This window comes from Eleginops maclovinus, chromosome 2, assembly GCF_036324505.1.
Source record: "Eleginops maclovinus isolate JMC-PN-2008 ecotype Puerto Natales chromosome 2, JC_Emac_rtc_rv5, whole genome shotgun sequence".
NCBI classification, from domain to species: domain Eukaryota; kingdom Metazoa; phylum Chordata; class Actinopteri; order Perciformes; family Eleginopidae; genus Eleginops; species Eleginops maclovinus.
The window spans coordinates 26,479,706-26,496,537 of record NC_086350.1 but is presented as its reverse complement, the minus strand read 5'-3'; the positions used below and the strand labels follow the sequence as shown (position 1 = coordinate 26,496,537).

The window sequence follows — 16,832 nt, the reverse complement described above, 5'->3', positions numbered from 1 at the left end:
TACAAACTATCCAAGTGTGCACTCTTACTTCCTGGTTCTTTGTCTAGTTTGACCACAACATGTGTCTCTCCTGGTACAGGACTAGAGCGAACCTACCTTCCGCAACGCCCCATGGGTACTGGCGACCTCTGACCTTCTTGCCGTTCACCTCGATCACCACGTTGCTGCCGACCACTGCCAGCGGCATCTTCTCCTGTGTGTGTGTGGGGGGGGGGGGGGGAGGGAGGTGAGGAACTTTATGTCACTTGGACTGAATCACTTCTTCCTGCATTCTGGATGGTGCACTGAGTCTTTGTTTTTCAATGTTTGATTGGTCACTTCCTGTGGCAACTGACCATACCTGACTTGAAAGTTTCCTTTGGATGGATTCTTTGGGTGATTATACTCATGACTGCCAACAGTATTTTGAATATATTACAATTACAAGCAAACTCCATATTGTCAAGTAAAAGTAGACTGACTAGAATCAGAATTTTTGTATTTTTATGAGGAAAAAGGCACAGAAATATATCCATGTTACCTTGTGTAAAAGGCAGGGTGCTAGAGGCTTGTTAATGTACGCACTACTTGCACGGCTAGGTTATTCTTTACTGTGGCTGGCAAGCTAACCGCTGACATGTTCACACTGTCAGAGTTAAGATATTGAGATGGGGAAAAAGCTCTCGAGGTAGCTAGCATAACTGTAAGTTAAGACATTAGTGTCTGGTAGCTAACCAGAAAATACAAATAAATGTGAGTGGAGCAGTTTACAGTATAGATGAGAGTAACACCTACTTCGCTTCCTGGCGAAATTAAGGCTCCGCCCACTTTTTGGGGAAAACATTCACTGTCATTTGAATGGTGGTCAATACAGATTCTGAAGTTTTTCGGCAATCACATCAGAAAATCAAGATAACCGTGCCATTTTTAATCTACAAGAAGCCCAATATGCTGGTCAGACAGGCACACTATTAAAAAACATCATTGGAGATCTATGATCAGTGTCGATTTATAGTTTAATTTAAATCCATAGGAACTATGAGGCTCTTCCTAGCGAAATTACGGCCTCGCCCACTTTCCGGTGAATATAATGCATTAGAGCAAAGCGGAAAATAATAGTTTCTTCATGTCTCAAAGCTGCTGAGTCATATAATGCACCTCAAACAACAAATACATCCAGAGTTATGGTTTCTTTACTTCCTCTACAGAGGAAAGGAGTGTAAGCTGCTGTCATCTATAACTCATCTATACTCCAATAGAGCAGGAGGGGTTAAAATGCTGGATGGTGCAATGGAGGTATTTATGCTACTATACTCTCCTCCAGTTTGGGCTATCTGTGTCATGTCACTGTTTTAGACGCTGCTGCGATCGGGCCTTTCATTAGGGAAATGTCCCTAAGTGCCAACATTAAAATGATGCGGATTCAATCTTTTAGATCATGTCATACAAGTTTCGCTATTGGCAGAGTTTAATGTGGCAGGGTGACATAAATGACAATAAATAGTGAAGATTCTTCAATATACTTATAAAGATGATGGCCTGTTCTGTAAAGAGGCTGCCGGGCATGGAGGAATAGGGCAGAGGTTGGATAGAGCCTGTAGGACAGACTGATATTTGGCTTTCTTCCGAATAAGATCAATCAGAAGGCCTTAAATCAAGTTTCAAATTACTAAAAAGACTAGGGGGGCCATTACCTTAATCTTTCGGATGAGCTTGTTGTCCTCGTCGTCCTCCGTGTCTGGGAATTCATAAATTTTGATCTTGTGCTCCTGGATCTCTTTCATTATCTGACAAAGGAAGAAAATAATCAGAATACAAAGTACAAACCATTAGCCTGTACAAATATCAAGATAAAACATGATTTAAATTTCTCCTTTAATTGTAAAATGTTGTTTTTTCTCTTTACCCAATATTTTAATTTGATTGATAACCACTTCGGTGTGCATACGGTTTGGAACTAGGGAGGGGATTAGTTTAGCTAATGGAAGAAGGATGGAATGGTTTTGCTTTGTCCAAATTTAAAACATATGCCAACAACTCTAAACTCACTAACTAGGCGGCAGGAACTTGTAATGTTTCTTTATAATATATGAACTTTCTCAAATGCATGTTCAGCTTCTACTGTTCATGCCAAATTAGGCTAAATGCCTCCTACCTCTAGCTCCATAGTTTACCCACAGAAGGTATCCAACTTATAATCTCATAAAGAAAGCTTGAATGCCTATTATAGCTTCTTATGTTTATGCTGCTTAATGTGACACATAGACACACAAACAAATACCTGCTTCTTAAAGAGCTGGCACTCCTCTGGGGTCAGAGTGTCGGCTTTTGCAATCAGAGGGATGACGTTCACTTTGTCATGGAGTCTCTTCATGAACTCGATGTCCAGCGGCTTCAGACTGAAGGGTAGACACACAGAAAATAATAAGCACAAAAACGCCTACGATCAATTCTGCTTTACATTTCTTGTGCAAATGTTCCTGACATTTATGAGAATGGATCTAAAGAGGTGCAGTTCAGTGGGTCACCAGCAGAGGGCCAACCAAAACAGCAGATCGCCCACAGCAAAGACACAATGAAGACTTTTTGTCTCATACGCTCTTCTTCTGTGGTGACGACTCATTGTTTTTTTCTGACTTGGCTGATGAGGGACTGTCTTTGTGATACTCCCATAGGCTCTTCTCTCTTTCTGATTAACAGCTTGGACGATGTAAATATATAACTGTAGGTCAAAAATTGGTAGCCAGTGATGCTCATGAATGTAAGTATTGTGATGTGTGCATGTTCAAGTGATCCATGCCACATGTTTGTGAGCAATAAATGTGTATGAAGGGGATGCTGAGGGACTAACTCATCCCAGAAAGTCTTGTGCATATGGTAACCTGATAGTTATAATGGGGGTCAGGTTATTGTGCAGTGCATCGTCAGAGGAGTCCTGCAGGGTCCCAGATAAAGCCGGAGTCACAGTGTCTGGAAGAAAGTCTGCAGGAGATGCTGACTGCTGACTCCAAATGTTTCTCCTTTTGGAATTAAACCATAAATTGTCTCTACACACTCGAGACACTGCTGGCTGCTAGTTTTTTTTATTTCCTTTTCACTGCAGCATCTTGGGGTATAAAACACCTTGACAAGCACATCTTGGAAACACGAGCATACAGTCTAATGCAGGATTTTTTATAATTTAAACTCTATAGCCACACACTGCGATCCTGCAGCTGTTTCAGAGGATTCGGCAGTTAGAAACTTTATTTTGGCAAATTCCTGAAGAGTGACAGGAACGCTAAACCTGATACCCGATATGTTTACCCAGAGAAATGAACTATTCCCAACATGTACTGGCAGTGTATCAATAGAGACCTTGACTTTGTGTTGAGTGGGGGCTTGCTACAGCCATTTTATAAATTAAAGAGCAGTGGAATTCACAGAAGCTTAGTGACTTACTCCATTATGCACTTATAAACGATACCATGTGCAAAGCTGTGCAGAAAACAATGTTATTAAAGGTTTAATTGTTTTCAGAGATGTGGGTAAGGAGGAAAAGAGAGAGGGTTGTATTTGCTGACCCTTGTGAGTCTCCTTACACACCGGGGACACATATTTATGTATAAAAGACAGCAAAAATTGCATTTGGCATAATAGGGGACCTTTAAATTCCCAAGTCACTTTGCGGTAAAAGTAAAAGTCCCCTATCTGATTAGGAACAAGGAACAAGGAACAAGGAACAAGTCTGAACTTGGATGCTGTCCAATAAATGTAGAGATTAGCACAGAAATTAGACATATCTAAACATGTCTAAATGTTCAGAGTAACCAGCTTAATAAGCTATAAAACACTTTGAATGCAACACTTTCAGTTGTCATTGTTAGGTTGCAGTACAGCACAAAAAAGAGTGTAAGAGTCCACAGTCAAGCTAACTCATCCGTGAAGCAGCACAGTCACACTTTGAGCGAAATACTAGCATTCGAATGCTAACATGCTTATAATGGCAATGATAACATTTCAAGTTTCTGTGTGAGCATGCTACATTTGCTAATTAGCAATACACACACAGTACAGCTGAGCTGATGGGAATGTCATTATTATTAGTACAATTCTGTCTGTCAAAGAACTGATTTCAAAGTTCTGCTGCTGGTTTATAAAGCATTGAATGGTTTGGGCCCAAAATACATTTCTGATCTCCTGCTAGATTATGAACCATCCAGATGTCTCAGGTCTTCTTGGACGGGTCAGCTCTCTGTCCCCAGACTCAGAACTAAACATGGAGAAGTTCAGTTATTATGCTCCAAATATCTGGAACAAACTCACAGAATCCTGCAGGGCCGCTGCAACTCTGACTACTTTTAAATCCAGACGGTCTTTATACCGCTGCTTTTAATTGGGCTGTTCGTGTCACACTGCAGTGTGGCTTTTATTCAAGTGTTTTATACCTGATGTGTTTATTTTATTATCTCTGCTTTTTAAATGATTGTTTTTAAATGCCATTTTATAATGTGTTTCTGCTGCATTTTCTTTCTTAATGTCTTTTATTTTTTGTAAAGCATTTTGAATTGCCTTGCCTTTAAACAATAAAAGATGACATTGATAACAAGTTAGTGTGTTAGCGTACTACATTTGCTAGTTATCAATAAACACAAAGTACAGGCTGATGGGAATGTCATAAGTAAATCATTTTTAAAAATAACATACTGATGGTGCTAGGTGAAATGTTGAGGGAATTCAAGTTGTTAGAATTTTTAACATTGAACCTGAAAAGTGGCACCTATTTCCTATCAATCCAGGTATTGGTTGTTGAGATTTACCAACCCGGGGCCAAGTGGTGAGACAGGTAGACCAACAGACAGCATTAATATCTCACAAACTCTTCTGAAACTCTCAAGAGAATTTATAGCTCATACATGTAAAATGTCTCGGCACATGTGACTAATGAATGTCAGATTTAGCTAAAAGTATTTCGGGGGGAGATGATAACAGAACAACTACAACAGATTCCAAATCACTCATTAAAAGCAAGCATCACATTCACACCGCTTCTGGATATTAAATACATTTGAGACACCCTGCGTTCAGCGACCCAGCAGGTTTATAAACTCTACAGAGTCTAAGTGGATCAAAACTCTCCATCAGTGAGCCGGAGTGGAAGGATGGATTTGTGGAGACATCACTCCACATTTAACTGAGGCGGGTGCTGCAGCAGGACTGACAAACAGGGAATGTTCTAGTGATGCCCAGGGAACACACACACACACTGTGAGATGAGAGAGTGTGTTTGTCTGAGATGAGAGGCCTGGCTGTGGGCTGCTCCACTCTGATTGGTTGATTCAGTGATGGAGAGAAGAACTCTACTGAGCATGAGCAGGAATGGGTTATATAACGTTTGTGGGTCACACACACTGGCTGGCAGCCCCTCATCTATGGCACACACACACATGCAACAGCCTGCATATCAGCAGAGAATGGGAGGCGGAATAAAAAAGGTAGATTTCATTTTTACAAAGAGGCGTAGAGGCTCAAAGCTGCATGAATTCTATCCAACTGAACTCCTCTTTCACCAGCACAAATGAATGTTTTCCTTTCAAATCAAACAGGCTGGCTCAGGGAGCTTCTTCACCAACCAAAATCATACCTTCCTTCTATAGTTCCAAGCTCACAGTGGCTCTGGCTTGCTTTGAACCAATCCCTACTTAAGCTGCTATAGATTCAGACTGTTCAGAAGTTCAGCCTCCATCTTTCCACCCTCTTTTCCAACTTTATTTTCTTTATCTGTTTGCACTTGTCCCAAATATGCATGTTTCTAATTCAGCGTACACTAAATAGACACAAATATCGGGACACTGCTATATGGGGGTTGTTTTTCTGGGGTTGTCCTAGGCCCCTTAGTTCCAGTGAAGTCATTCTGGACAATTCCAACAAAACAGTTTGGGGAAGGCCCTTTTAAGTTCCAGCATTATCATAAAAGCATGGCTGGATGAGTTTGGTGTGGAAGAACTGGACTGGCCCGCACAGGGCACTGACCTCAACCCCACTGAACACATGTGGGTTGAGCTAGAACGAAGAGCCAGGCCCTCTTGTCCAACATCAGGGTCTGACCTCACAAATGCTCTTCTGGATGAAGGGGCAAAGATTCCCACAGACACACTCCATGATCTTGTTGAAAGCTTTCCCAGAAGAGAGGAAGCTGTCACAGTTGCAAAGGGGGGGGGACTTCATATGAATGCCTAAGAGTTTGGCATTTGGGTGTAATGTGAAGGTGTCCCAACTACTTTTATCTATATAGTGTATGTTGGAGGCACCTGGAAGATGTTTGACATCTTCATGGATCTTTTTAAAATCTTCACATTATATTTTTGGTCATTTCTATCGTCTTTGTTCATATTTGATTATCTTTTTTGTTTAAAACCATACACACAACATCAAACTGCATGTCTGTCTGTCCTTGGAGATAGGTCCCTTGATAAAGATGGGGTTTTCCTTGTGCACGACATGGTCTAAGGACATGCTGTACACACTGTACATGTGATTGACTGATAGATCGATAAAATCATATTGGAAAAACATGACATTGATCTATTATGTCATGTTTCAACAGGAAATACTGAAAATTACTTCTAAAACTAACAGTTATATTCATTATCGATTCATCTGCTGATTATTTACTAGATTCATTGTTTGGTCTATAAAAATTTAAATTACAAAAAATGGCCATCAGTTTCTTAAATTCCAAGCTGACATCTTTAAATATGTTGTAGTCCAAAACACAAATGTATTTTTGAAAGAAAAAACACACAATAAAAGGATAAGCCTAATATTTTACACAGGCATAACTGTATGTGGGCTTTAAGTAAAAAATAAAGATTCAATATGGTTCAAAGGTCTCCTATTATGCTATATTTGAACAATATATATCTATACAAACATGTCTGTGAAGTATTTTGCTCAAAAAAGCAAACAGATCCCCCATTGTAGCATGCCTCATCCCCCTCTATCTCAGCCCTGTTCCTGAAGTGCTGATTCTGTGACTGTAGATTTAAATGAACTAGCTGCTGCTGGCCGCGCCCCTTTGGAGCTGCTGCTGGCCACGGCCCTTTGGAGCTGCTGCTGGCCACGCCCCTTTGGAGCATCATGATCTCTCCTCTGAAGAGTTTTCTACCGGGAGAAACTCAGCTAAACGCTGCCGTGATTAAACGACATATTATGTTCCAAACCACATCCAGCATTATCTCTGAAACAGTATGGAGCTCAAACGTTTCTCTCTCGATTTACCACAAGGACAGGACCTTTATATTACACACAGTCTCTCCAGTACAGCGTTAGCTCTGTGTTTTAGCGATGCTTGTTAATGTAAACACAGACCAAATTACTTCCAAAACAGAGTGGTTTCAGCTTGCCGACTGTATCTGGGGGACGACAGGTTGGGACGTTGCCAGGAGTTCAATGTAAAGCCAGCCCAAATGTTCCTTATTAAGTCATAAGAACGGCAAATCTGGATCAGCTCGTTTGTACCCCCGTTTTTAGAGATGTGGGTAAGGAGGAAAAGAGAGAGGGTTGTATTTTCGGACACTTTGTGAGTCTCCTTACACACCGGGGACACATTTATGTACAAAAGACATCAAAAAGTTCATTTTGCATAATAGGGGATCTTTTAATATTTAAAAATTATTTTAGTTCCAACATGTACAGAAATGCAACCAAAAAGAGCGTTTATCCGATCATTGCCTTTTATTGTGGGGCCTTTCGTCATATTAACCTCCTCTTATTACAACTTGATTTCATGCAGACCTACCCGTGTCCAGAGGGGGCGATGAAATACAGGCAGCAGTGCACTCTGTTGTCGGGCATGGATCTGCGGTTCACTCTGGACTCGGCATTGAGGAAGTCCTCGCACTTACTGTCAATGTAGTTTATAACAGGCTGCCAGCTTGGAGATACAGAAGAGATATCAATCAGAGAAATCAATCAGATAACCAAACGGAACATTTGGAAACAGCTTGATGAGGTCGGCTCTGCTCACCAGTTACTGTTATCCACCGCATCTCCGAACCCTGGAGTATCCACAATGGTGAGTGTCAGTTGGACGCCCCCTTCCTTTATCAGCACCTTGGACTGCTCCACCTGAAACACAAAGACATAAACAGGCTTAAACTACAATACAAGTTTGAAAACCGGTTCCTTACACCTAAATCCCAGTAAGTGCAGGTCTCAGATTCAACACTGTATTCTCAATTTGTGCGACACCAACATGCCCACACACAGCGACCTGCTAGTTTAATGATGCGACACTTTCCTCTCCCACTCTCAGCCCTGAGAATACATCGAGCGCCCACACAACCTGCTGGGAGATACACAAATATCTGTGTGTGCGTGAGGACACTCAAAACTAACATGTTTTGCTTTTCTCTGGCATTATACCCAAAACACACACACACACACACACACACACACACACAAAACACTTTAAAGAGTTTAGCCCAGCTGTGTCCAAACTTTTTTCACTGACGGTCAGATACGGTGAAATTACCGAAGGGCTGGGCCCCTCAATCAACGTGATATATGTTAGGTTATGTTATAAGTTAACAAAATCAATCAAATGTAAGTGACTGATTCTTGATACTTGAATATGCTTTAAGAAACAATCAGCCTACATCACAGCTCTCCATAGGGTTTCATTTATTTTGTTACAAAAAGCGTTGCAGCTCATCCCTTAAATCAGATGCCTCAGATTGCTTTGTGAAATATGAAGGGAATAGCTAAAGGTTGTTATGCAAATATGATACTTTTTTAATCAACAAAGATTTGGCACTAAATGTTTTCATCTTTAATTGACTAAATTGATTTGAAAAGAGGGCTTATTAACACATGAAAACTACTGTGTAATATATGTTTACATATAGAATTTAAGAAGTACAATCTAAGACAAGCACAACTCTAATGTGGGGGCCATATTCATTGTACTTTTAGAAATAGCTGAGGGCCGATTCAAAATGGAGGTGTAGTTGTGATGTTTCAGAAACATCTAATATCATTTTTAAGGTTTAGATACCGCTTTGCAGCACCTTTCAAGGGATTTGTAATGTTTGAAGTTAATTGAATGCATCTTTGTATACTGCAAGCAGAAAAAGTCCAACCGAAAGACATACACTTTGTACCGTTGCCTGGTAAAAAGGCCAGGGTATGAGTTGAGTTCCTGTCACTTCTTCTGAAATTGCTGGGTAAAAAGAAACGTTGGGTTGGATCAAGCACCCAGGAAGTGCTCCGGACTTTGAGAAAATGTGCATAGTGGCCAAACGGCGATACTACAACTTCCGTATCAGTCAGTGACGTCACCCGGCCCAGAAAGACTTTTTCCTATTGACTTACTTTGGGGAAGGTACGTCTTTGAATCAGCATATACTTTTTTAAAAACCAAATAAACTACCCAGTATGAACCCTTTTATAGCCCTTATTAAAAACATTAGGTACTTTAAGTTGTAAAATGCGCTAAAAGCTGATATTTTCTCTCTCCATTCATTCTACTGAGCCGAGAGCAGGAGATCGGAGGCGGGGCTTAAGGCGAAACTCAACTGCGCATGCTCTATGCTCTCGACAGCCAGGCAAGATGGGTCATTTGTGATGTTTTCCTCTCGAGAACCTCAGGCCCTTTTGCCTTCATGCGCCAATGAGCAGCTCTCATAGGAATGAACAAGGCCCCACCTCCAACACTGCATCCAGTTCTGATTATACATCTATGGGTTGGATATGACTAAAACACTGAGATGGCAGAGATCCAGTTATTGTAGACGGTAGATAGATAGGTGATGGAACCTCAGCAATTGATCTTTTGAAACACATTTTTCATTCCAGAACAAACAAATGAAGTTGAAAGAGGAGAAGATACTGAAGATAAATCTTACTTCATGTTCAGACTGCCTTTATACAGCACTTTATCCAGTGTTTTACGACCCCTTGAAGCACTTTACATTTCCAAGTCATCTTTCACACACATTCATACATAGGCAGGGCTGCAATGCAAGTTGCCACCTGCTCAATGAAGCCAACTTGAAGTGAAGCCTTTTGCCCAAAGAGACATACATGTGGACTGCAGGGGCTGGGATTGAACCCACAACCTTCTGATTGAAAGATACCACATGAGTCACTAGTGGGTATGACTTTTTTATTTCCATACTTAACTGAACTTTCTAAAACAAAATGTGTGCCTAGAAAAAAGCATTAAACATTATCTATGCTATTCCTGCCTACTGCCATAACTCTAAATAATAAATCCCCCCTAGTTTCTCTTGGATAACTGGACTTAAACTCACATGTACATTTTACATTTATATTCTATTTAAAATTCCTTTCCTTTTCACACTTATTGTATATATAATATCCTGCTTTATATTTGATTTATATTTTGTGTACATTTTTATTCCAACAACTTTTTCGGAATAATTTCTGATGATGTTTATAGTGATTTACTGCTTTTAGATTATCATTGTTAAGTGAATTACAATTTGTATCTTGTGTATTGTTATGTTTTGTGTTTAGACCCCAGGAACGCTAGCTTGTCCCACTTTGGTGGCAGTTAATGGAGATCCTTTTAAACAATAAACAATATACAGCTCTGGAAGAAATTAAGAGACCACTCCAAATTTTTGTTAAAGTTTTATCTCTACATATTCCAGAGTCTGTTGAATTTCAACACAGAGAAAAATTATCAGCAGTTTATAGAACAGAATAAAAAATTATAGAGTGGGGAGAACAAGTATTTGATACACTGCCGATTTTGCAGGTTTTCCCACTTACAAAGCATGTAGAGGTCTGTCATTTTTATCATAGGTACACTTCAACTGGGGACAGGACGACTGCACCGTATTGAGGGGAGGATGGATGGGGCCATGTATCGCGAGATCTTGGCCAACAGCCTCCTTCCCTCAGTAAGAGCATTGAAGATGGGTCGTGGCTGGGTCTCCCAGCATGACAACGACCCAAAACACACAGCCAGGGCAACTAAGGAGTGGCTCTGTAAGAAGCCAGTCTCCAGACCTGAACCCAATAGAAAATCTTTGGAGGGAGCTGAAAGTCCGTATTGCCCAGTGACAGCCCCGAAACCTGAAGGATCTGGAGAAGATCTGGATGAAGTAGTGGGCCAAAATCCATGCTGGTCAAGAACTACAGGAAACGTCTGCTCTCTGTAATTGCAAACAAAGGTTTCTGTACCAAATATTAAGTTCTGTTTTTCTGATGTATCAAATACTTATGTCATGCAATAAAATGCAAATGAATTACTTAAAAATCATACAATGTGATTTTCTGGACTTTTGTTTTAGATTCCGTCTCTCACAGTTGAAGAGTACCTATGATAAAAATGACAGAACTCTACATGCTTTGTAAGTGGGAAAACCTGCAAAATCAGCAGTGTATCAAATACTTGTTCTCCCCACTGTATGTATCATTTAACTCAAAGACCTATAAATAATAAAAAAACAGAAAATGATAATGCTGAAGTGGTCTCCTAATTTTTTCCGCAGCTGTATGTGTATATATATATATATATATATACAGTGGGGCAAAAAAGTATTTAGTCAGCCACCAATTGTGCAAGTTCTCCCATTTAAAAAGATGAGAGATGCCTGTAATTTTCATCATAGGTACACTTCAACTATGAGAGACAAAATGGGGGAAACAATCCAGGAAATCACATTGTAGGATTTTTAATGAATTAATTGGTAAATTCCTCGGTAAAATAAGTATTTGGTCAATAACAAACAAGCAAGATTTCTGGCTCTCACAGACCTGTAACTTCTTCTTTAAGAGGCTCCTCTGTCCTCCACTCGTTACCTGTATTAATGGCACCTTTTTGAACTCGTTATCAGTATAAAAGACACCTGTCCACAACCTCAAACAGTCATACTCCAAACTCCACTATGGCCAAGACCAAAGAGCTGTCAAAGGAGACCAGAGACAAAATTGTAGACCTGCACCAGGCTGGGAAAACTGAATCTGCAATAGGTAAGCAGCTTGGTGTGAAGAAATCAACTGTGGGAGCAATTATTAGAAAATGGAAGACATACAAGACCACTGCTAATCTCCCTCGATCTGGGGCTCCACGCAAGATCTCACCCCGTGGGGTCAAAATGATCACAAGAACGGTGAGCAAAAATCCCAGAACCACACGGGGGGACCTAGTGAATGACCTGCAGAGGGCTGGGACCAAAGTAACAGAGGCTACCATCAGTAACACACTACGCCGCCAGGGACTTAAATCCTGCAGTTCCAGACGTGTCCCCCTGCTTAAGCCAGTACATGTCCAGGCCCGTCTGGAGTTTGCTAGAGGGCATTTGGATGATCCAGAAGAGGATTGGGAGAATGTCATATGGTCAGATGAAACCAAAATAGAACTTTTTGGTAAAAACTGAACTCGTCGTGTTTGGAGGAGAAAGAATGCAGAGTTGCATCCAAAGAACACCATACCTACTGTGAAGCATGGGGGTGGAAACATCATGCTTTGGGGCTGTTTCTCTGCAAAGGGACCAGGACGACTGATGTAAAGGAAAGAATGAATGGGGCCATGTATCGTGAGATTTTGAGTGAAAACCTCCTTCCATCAGCAAGGGCACTGAAGATGAAGCGTGGCTGGGTCTTTCAGCATGACAATGATCCCAAACACACCGCCAGGGCAACGAAGGAGTGGCTTCGTAAGAAGCATTTCAAGGTCCTGGAGTGGCCTAGCCAGTCTCCAGATCTCAACCCCATAGAAAATCTTTGGAGGGAGTTGAAAGTCTGTGTTGCCCAGCTACAGCCCCAAAACATCACTGCTTTAGAGGAGATCTGCATGGAGGAATGGGCCAAAATACCAGCAACAGTGTGTGAAACCTTGTGAAGACTTACAGAAAACGTTTGACCTCTGTCATTGCCAACAAAGGGTATATAACAAAGTATTGAGATGAACTTTTGTTATTGACCAAATACTTATTTTCCACAATAATTTGAAAATTAATTCATTAAAAATCCTACAATGTGATTTTCTGGATTTTTTTTCTCATTCTGTCTCTCATAGTTGAGGTATACCTATGATAAAAATTACAGGCCTCTCTCATCTTTTTAAATGGGAGAACTTGCACAATTGGTGGCTGACTAAATACTTTTTTGCCCCACTGTATATATATATTTATATATATATATATATTTATATATATATATATATATATTTATATATATATATAAATATATATATATATATATATATAAATATATATATACACAGACATGGACAAAAATTGTTGGTACCCTTCCGTTAAAGAAAGAAAAACCTACAACGGTCACTGAAAGAACTTGAAACTGACAAAAGTAATAATAAATTAAAATGTATTGAAAAATAACGAATGAAAATGAGACATTGCTTTTGAATTGTGGTTCAACAGAATCATTTAAAAAAACTAAATAATGAAACTGGCCTGGACAAAAATGATGGTACCCTTAAGTTAATATTTTGTTGCACAACCTTTTGAGTGAATCACTGCAAGCTATTTTTGTAACTCTGAATGAGACTTTTGCACCTGTCGACAGGTATTTTGGCCCACTCCTCGTTAACAAACTGCTCCAGCTGTCTCAGGTTTGAAGGGTGCCTTCTTCCGACTGCATGTTTCAGCTCCTTCCACAGATGTTCAATAGGGTTTAGATCAGGGCTCATAGAAGGCCACTTCAGAATAGTCCAGCGTTTTGTTCTGAGCAATTCTTGGGTGTTTTTAGCTGTGTGTTTTGGATCGTTATCCTGTGGGACGACCCATGACCTGTGACTAAGACCAAGCTTTCTGACACTGGGCAGCACATCTCACTCCAGAATGCGTTGATAGTCTTGAGATTTCATGATACCCTGCACAAATTCAACACACCCTGTGCCAGATGCAGCAGAGCAGCCACAGAACATCACCAAGCCTCCTCCATGTTTCACAGTAGGTATAGTGTTCTTTTCTTTGTACTTGCCAAAAAGTTCCAGTTTTGTCTCATCAGTCCAAAGGACATTCTCCCAGAAGCTTTGTGGCTTGTCAACATGCATTGTGGCAAATTCCAGTCTTGCTTTTTTATGATTTGCTTTCAACAGTAGTGTCCTCCTCGGTCGTCTTCCATTAAGTCCACTTTGGCTCAAACAGCTGGATGGTGCGATCTGACACTGACGTACCTTGACCTATGGAGTTCACCTCTAATCTCTTTGGAAGTTGTTCGGGGTTCTTTGGTTACCATTCGTATTATCCGTCTCTTCAATTCGTCATCAATGTTCCTCTTGCGGCCACGTCCAGGGAGGTTGGCTACAGTCCCATGGACCTTAAACTTCTGAATAATATGAGCAACTGTAGTCACAGGAGCATCAAGCTGCTTGGAAATGGTCTTTTAGCCTTTAACTTTAATATGCTTGTCTATAATTTTCTTTTCTAATATCCTGAGACAACTCTCTCCTTAGCTTTCTGTGCTCCATGTTGTGGTACACACCATGATACTAAACAGCACAGTGACTACTGTTCACCTTTTAAATAGGCAGACTGACTGATTACAAGTCTGAAGACACCTGTGATGAAATACAGGACTCACCTTAGTTTAACATGAGCCTGTGTTCAAATTATTTTCAGTCTTTTCTAGGGTACCATCATTTTTGTCCAGGCCAGTTTCATTATTTTGTTTTGTAAAATGATTCTGTTGAAACACAATTCAAAAGCAATGTCTGATTCTCATTTGTTATTTTCAATACATTTTAATTTATTATTATTTTTGTCAGTTTCAAGTTATTTCAGAGACCGTTGTGGGTTTTTCTTTCTTTAACCGAAGGGTACCAACAATTTCGTCCACGTCTAACTCCACGGTAACTCGTTCTGTAGTGCCTCAGTATACTTAAAGAAGCACACGTTGCTAAAGTGATATAAGATCCAACATGTTATTGTTCAAATAACAAAAACAGCCTGATGGATTTCTGCTTGCTGCTTTAGCCCGAAACAAAAAAAGCAGACAAACAAACCATTCCATCTCACACTTCACATGTTTCCACATTCAGATCCATCATTTCCTGCAGCCTGTTTGCTGCTGCCTCGCCTCACCGCATACTTTCACAAGGCCATGTAGTTATTTTAGGAATGGCCCTTTAAATCAAACTACAGCCCTCTTTCTCTAAAACAAACAGAATCCAGCTTTCACAAGCCTTCAGAGCATCCGTCTGCCTCTACAGCTGAGCATATATATATAACACGCACCGCAGTCGTTTGACATATTGGAGCATAATTGTGTGTGTTAAAGTGTGTGTTTGTACTGTAAGTGTCTGTGCATGTCACGTCAGCCTATTCGAAACCAAATCTGCTATTTCCAGAGCTTCTGCGAAGAAAAACAGATTGGGAGGAAACCTCAAAAATGCCGTCAGTCTCAACACCAACATTTAAAAAGAAATCCGATCCGGGGGAACGTGAGTGGGCGACAAAGCATGAGGGATTGTTCTAGAATATAAATACTCTGACCCCGTCGGCCCTCCTCCTTGGCTCCTGGACCACAACACCCATGGACCAGAGCACGGATGCCCACGTTGCGCTCATAGGGTTCACAGGAGGATCGAGATTCTTTAGACGGACTGATGGAAGCAACATTTTCTCAATGTTTTCAGTCTCGACAAAACAGTGAAGTTAGCCCCATGCTGAATCTGAGGCCACATCACTTGATCTGTTTCTGAAATCCATCAGGACACACTGCACAAGCAGTTTGAACAAAAATCTTCTGGTGTCTAACCGGGTCAATAGTTTGGATTCATCGTTACACTGAAGGTGAATTGGAATTTAGCACGAGGTGCTAACAACATGACAAGAAATCACAAGTAACATCATTTTTAGGAAACTGTACCTCTGCATAGTACATAGAATGGTGCAGGGATGACTTTTTTTTGTAGGCCGACCCGGAAGTAAGCTGCATGGGTTCCCTCGACAAAAAAGCAATGTGATTTCTCCATAGACTTTTGGAATATTATAAAAAATAAGGTCTGTGGAAAACAAACCTGTTTGATGAATGCACGTTTTGTTCAGTTGGATAATCTCCACATGTCTACACTACTTTTATAATTTTCAAATCATAAATCTGATCGCCAGAAGCAAAATGCTAACGTTACGCTATAAAGGAACTACAGACGACTACAGCAGGGTCGCACGACTTCAACGTCACGACAACTTAAGATCCTTTCAACTGACTTTCACACGCTTTAACAAAGCTTTTCCTTTTTAGCCACACTGAGTTTAACTAGAAGTCATGGCTGTTTCAATCACCAGTCTGATATCATTTTACAAAGATGAGCTAACAAACTTAGCGGGAGTGTTTACGTGTTCGGCGTAATGACGTACAACGTCCTCGACAACTTCTGTAGTCCTATTCAGCCACTTGTTAACAACCATCGTTTTTCAGACAGTTAACTCTTCAAAAATCTCCAGTGGGGGGCGTTTTGTCCCAAAAACATGTGATCCGTCTCTTAAATGTGTGTCAACCACAGTCCTTATTTCCAGCTATTTTCCAAAATCCTAAGGAGAAATTCCACTGACTCTGAGACGAGGGAGCCGGAAGTGGTAATATGCTAACTCACTTCAGAGTTTTAGGACTCATTCCTGCACCACTATATTGAGCTCACTTTATACATCAGAAGAAATATAACACACATTTTTGAAGGCTCCAGCAGAAGTTAGCATAGAAAGTCTCCCTCGACTAAAAGTAGAAATCCTCAGCAGAATACTCTCTACCTAATAACACACTTTTATGATTATTGAACGGTAAATGTAATTGCTAGATGTTTAAAAGCTAACGTTAGCCCATAAACAAACTACAGCACGGTAACATGACATTTGCTAAGCTAATGGCGGATA

At 40.5% G+C, this 16,832-nt stretch overlaps 1 protein-coding gene across 2 annotated transcripts in view; it reads right to left on the bottom strand.

Annotated features, from left to right (window-relative positions):
* The window catches only part of LOC134877727 (septin-7-like), a 64,394-nt gene that overhangs the window by 18,282 nt on the left and 29,280 nt on the right, over window positions 1–16,832 (bottom strand). For both annotated transcript variants that reach the window (XM_063903342.1, XM_063903351.1), the window contains exons 4-8: window positions 7,988–8,088; window positions 7,760–7,894; window positions 2,261–2,378; window positions 1,674–1,766; window positions 97–193 (exon numbers count right to left, since the gene is read on the bottom strand). In XM_063903342.1, the coding sequence (XP_063759412.1) occupies window positions 97–193; window positions 1,674–1,766; window positions 2,261–2,378; window positions 7,760–7,894; window positions 7,988–8,088 (544 nt within the window). The remainder of the gene's footprint in view (window positions 1–96; window positions 194–1,673; window positions 1,767–2,260; window positions 2,379–7,759; window positions 7,895–7,987; window positions 8,089–16,832) is intronic.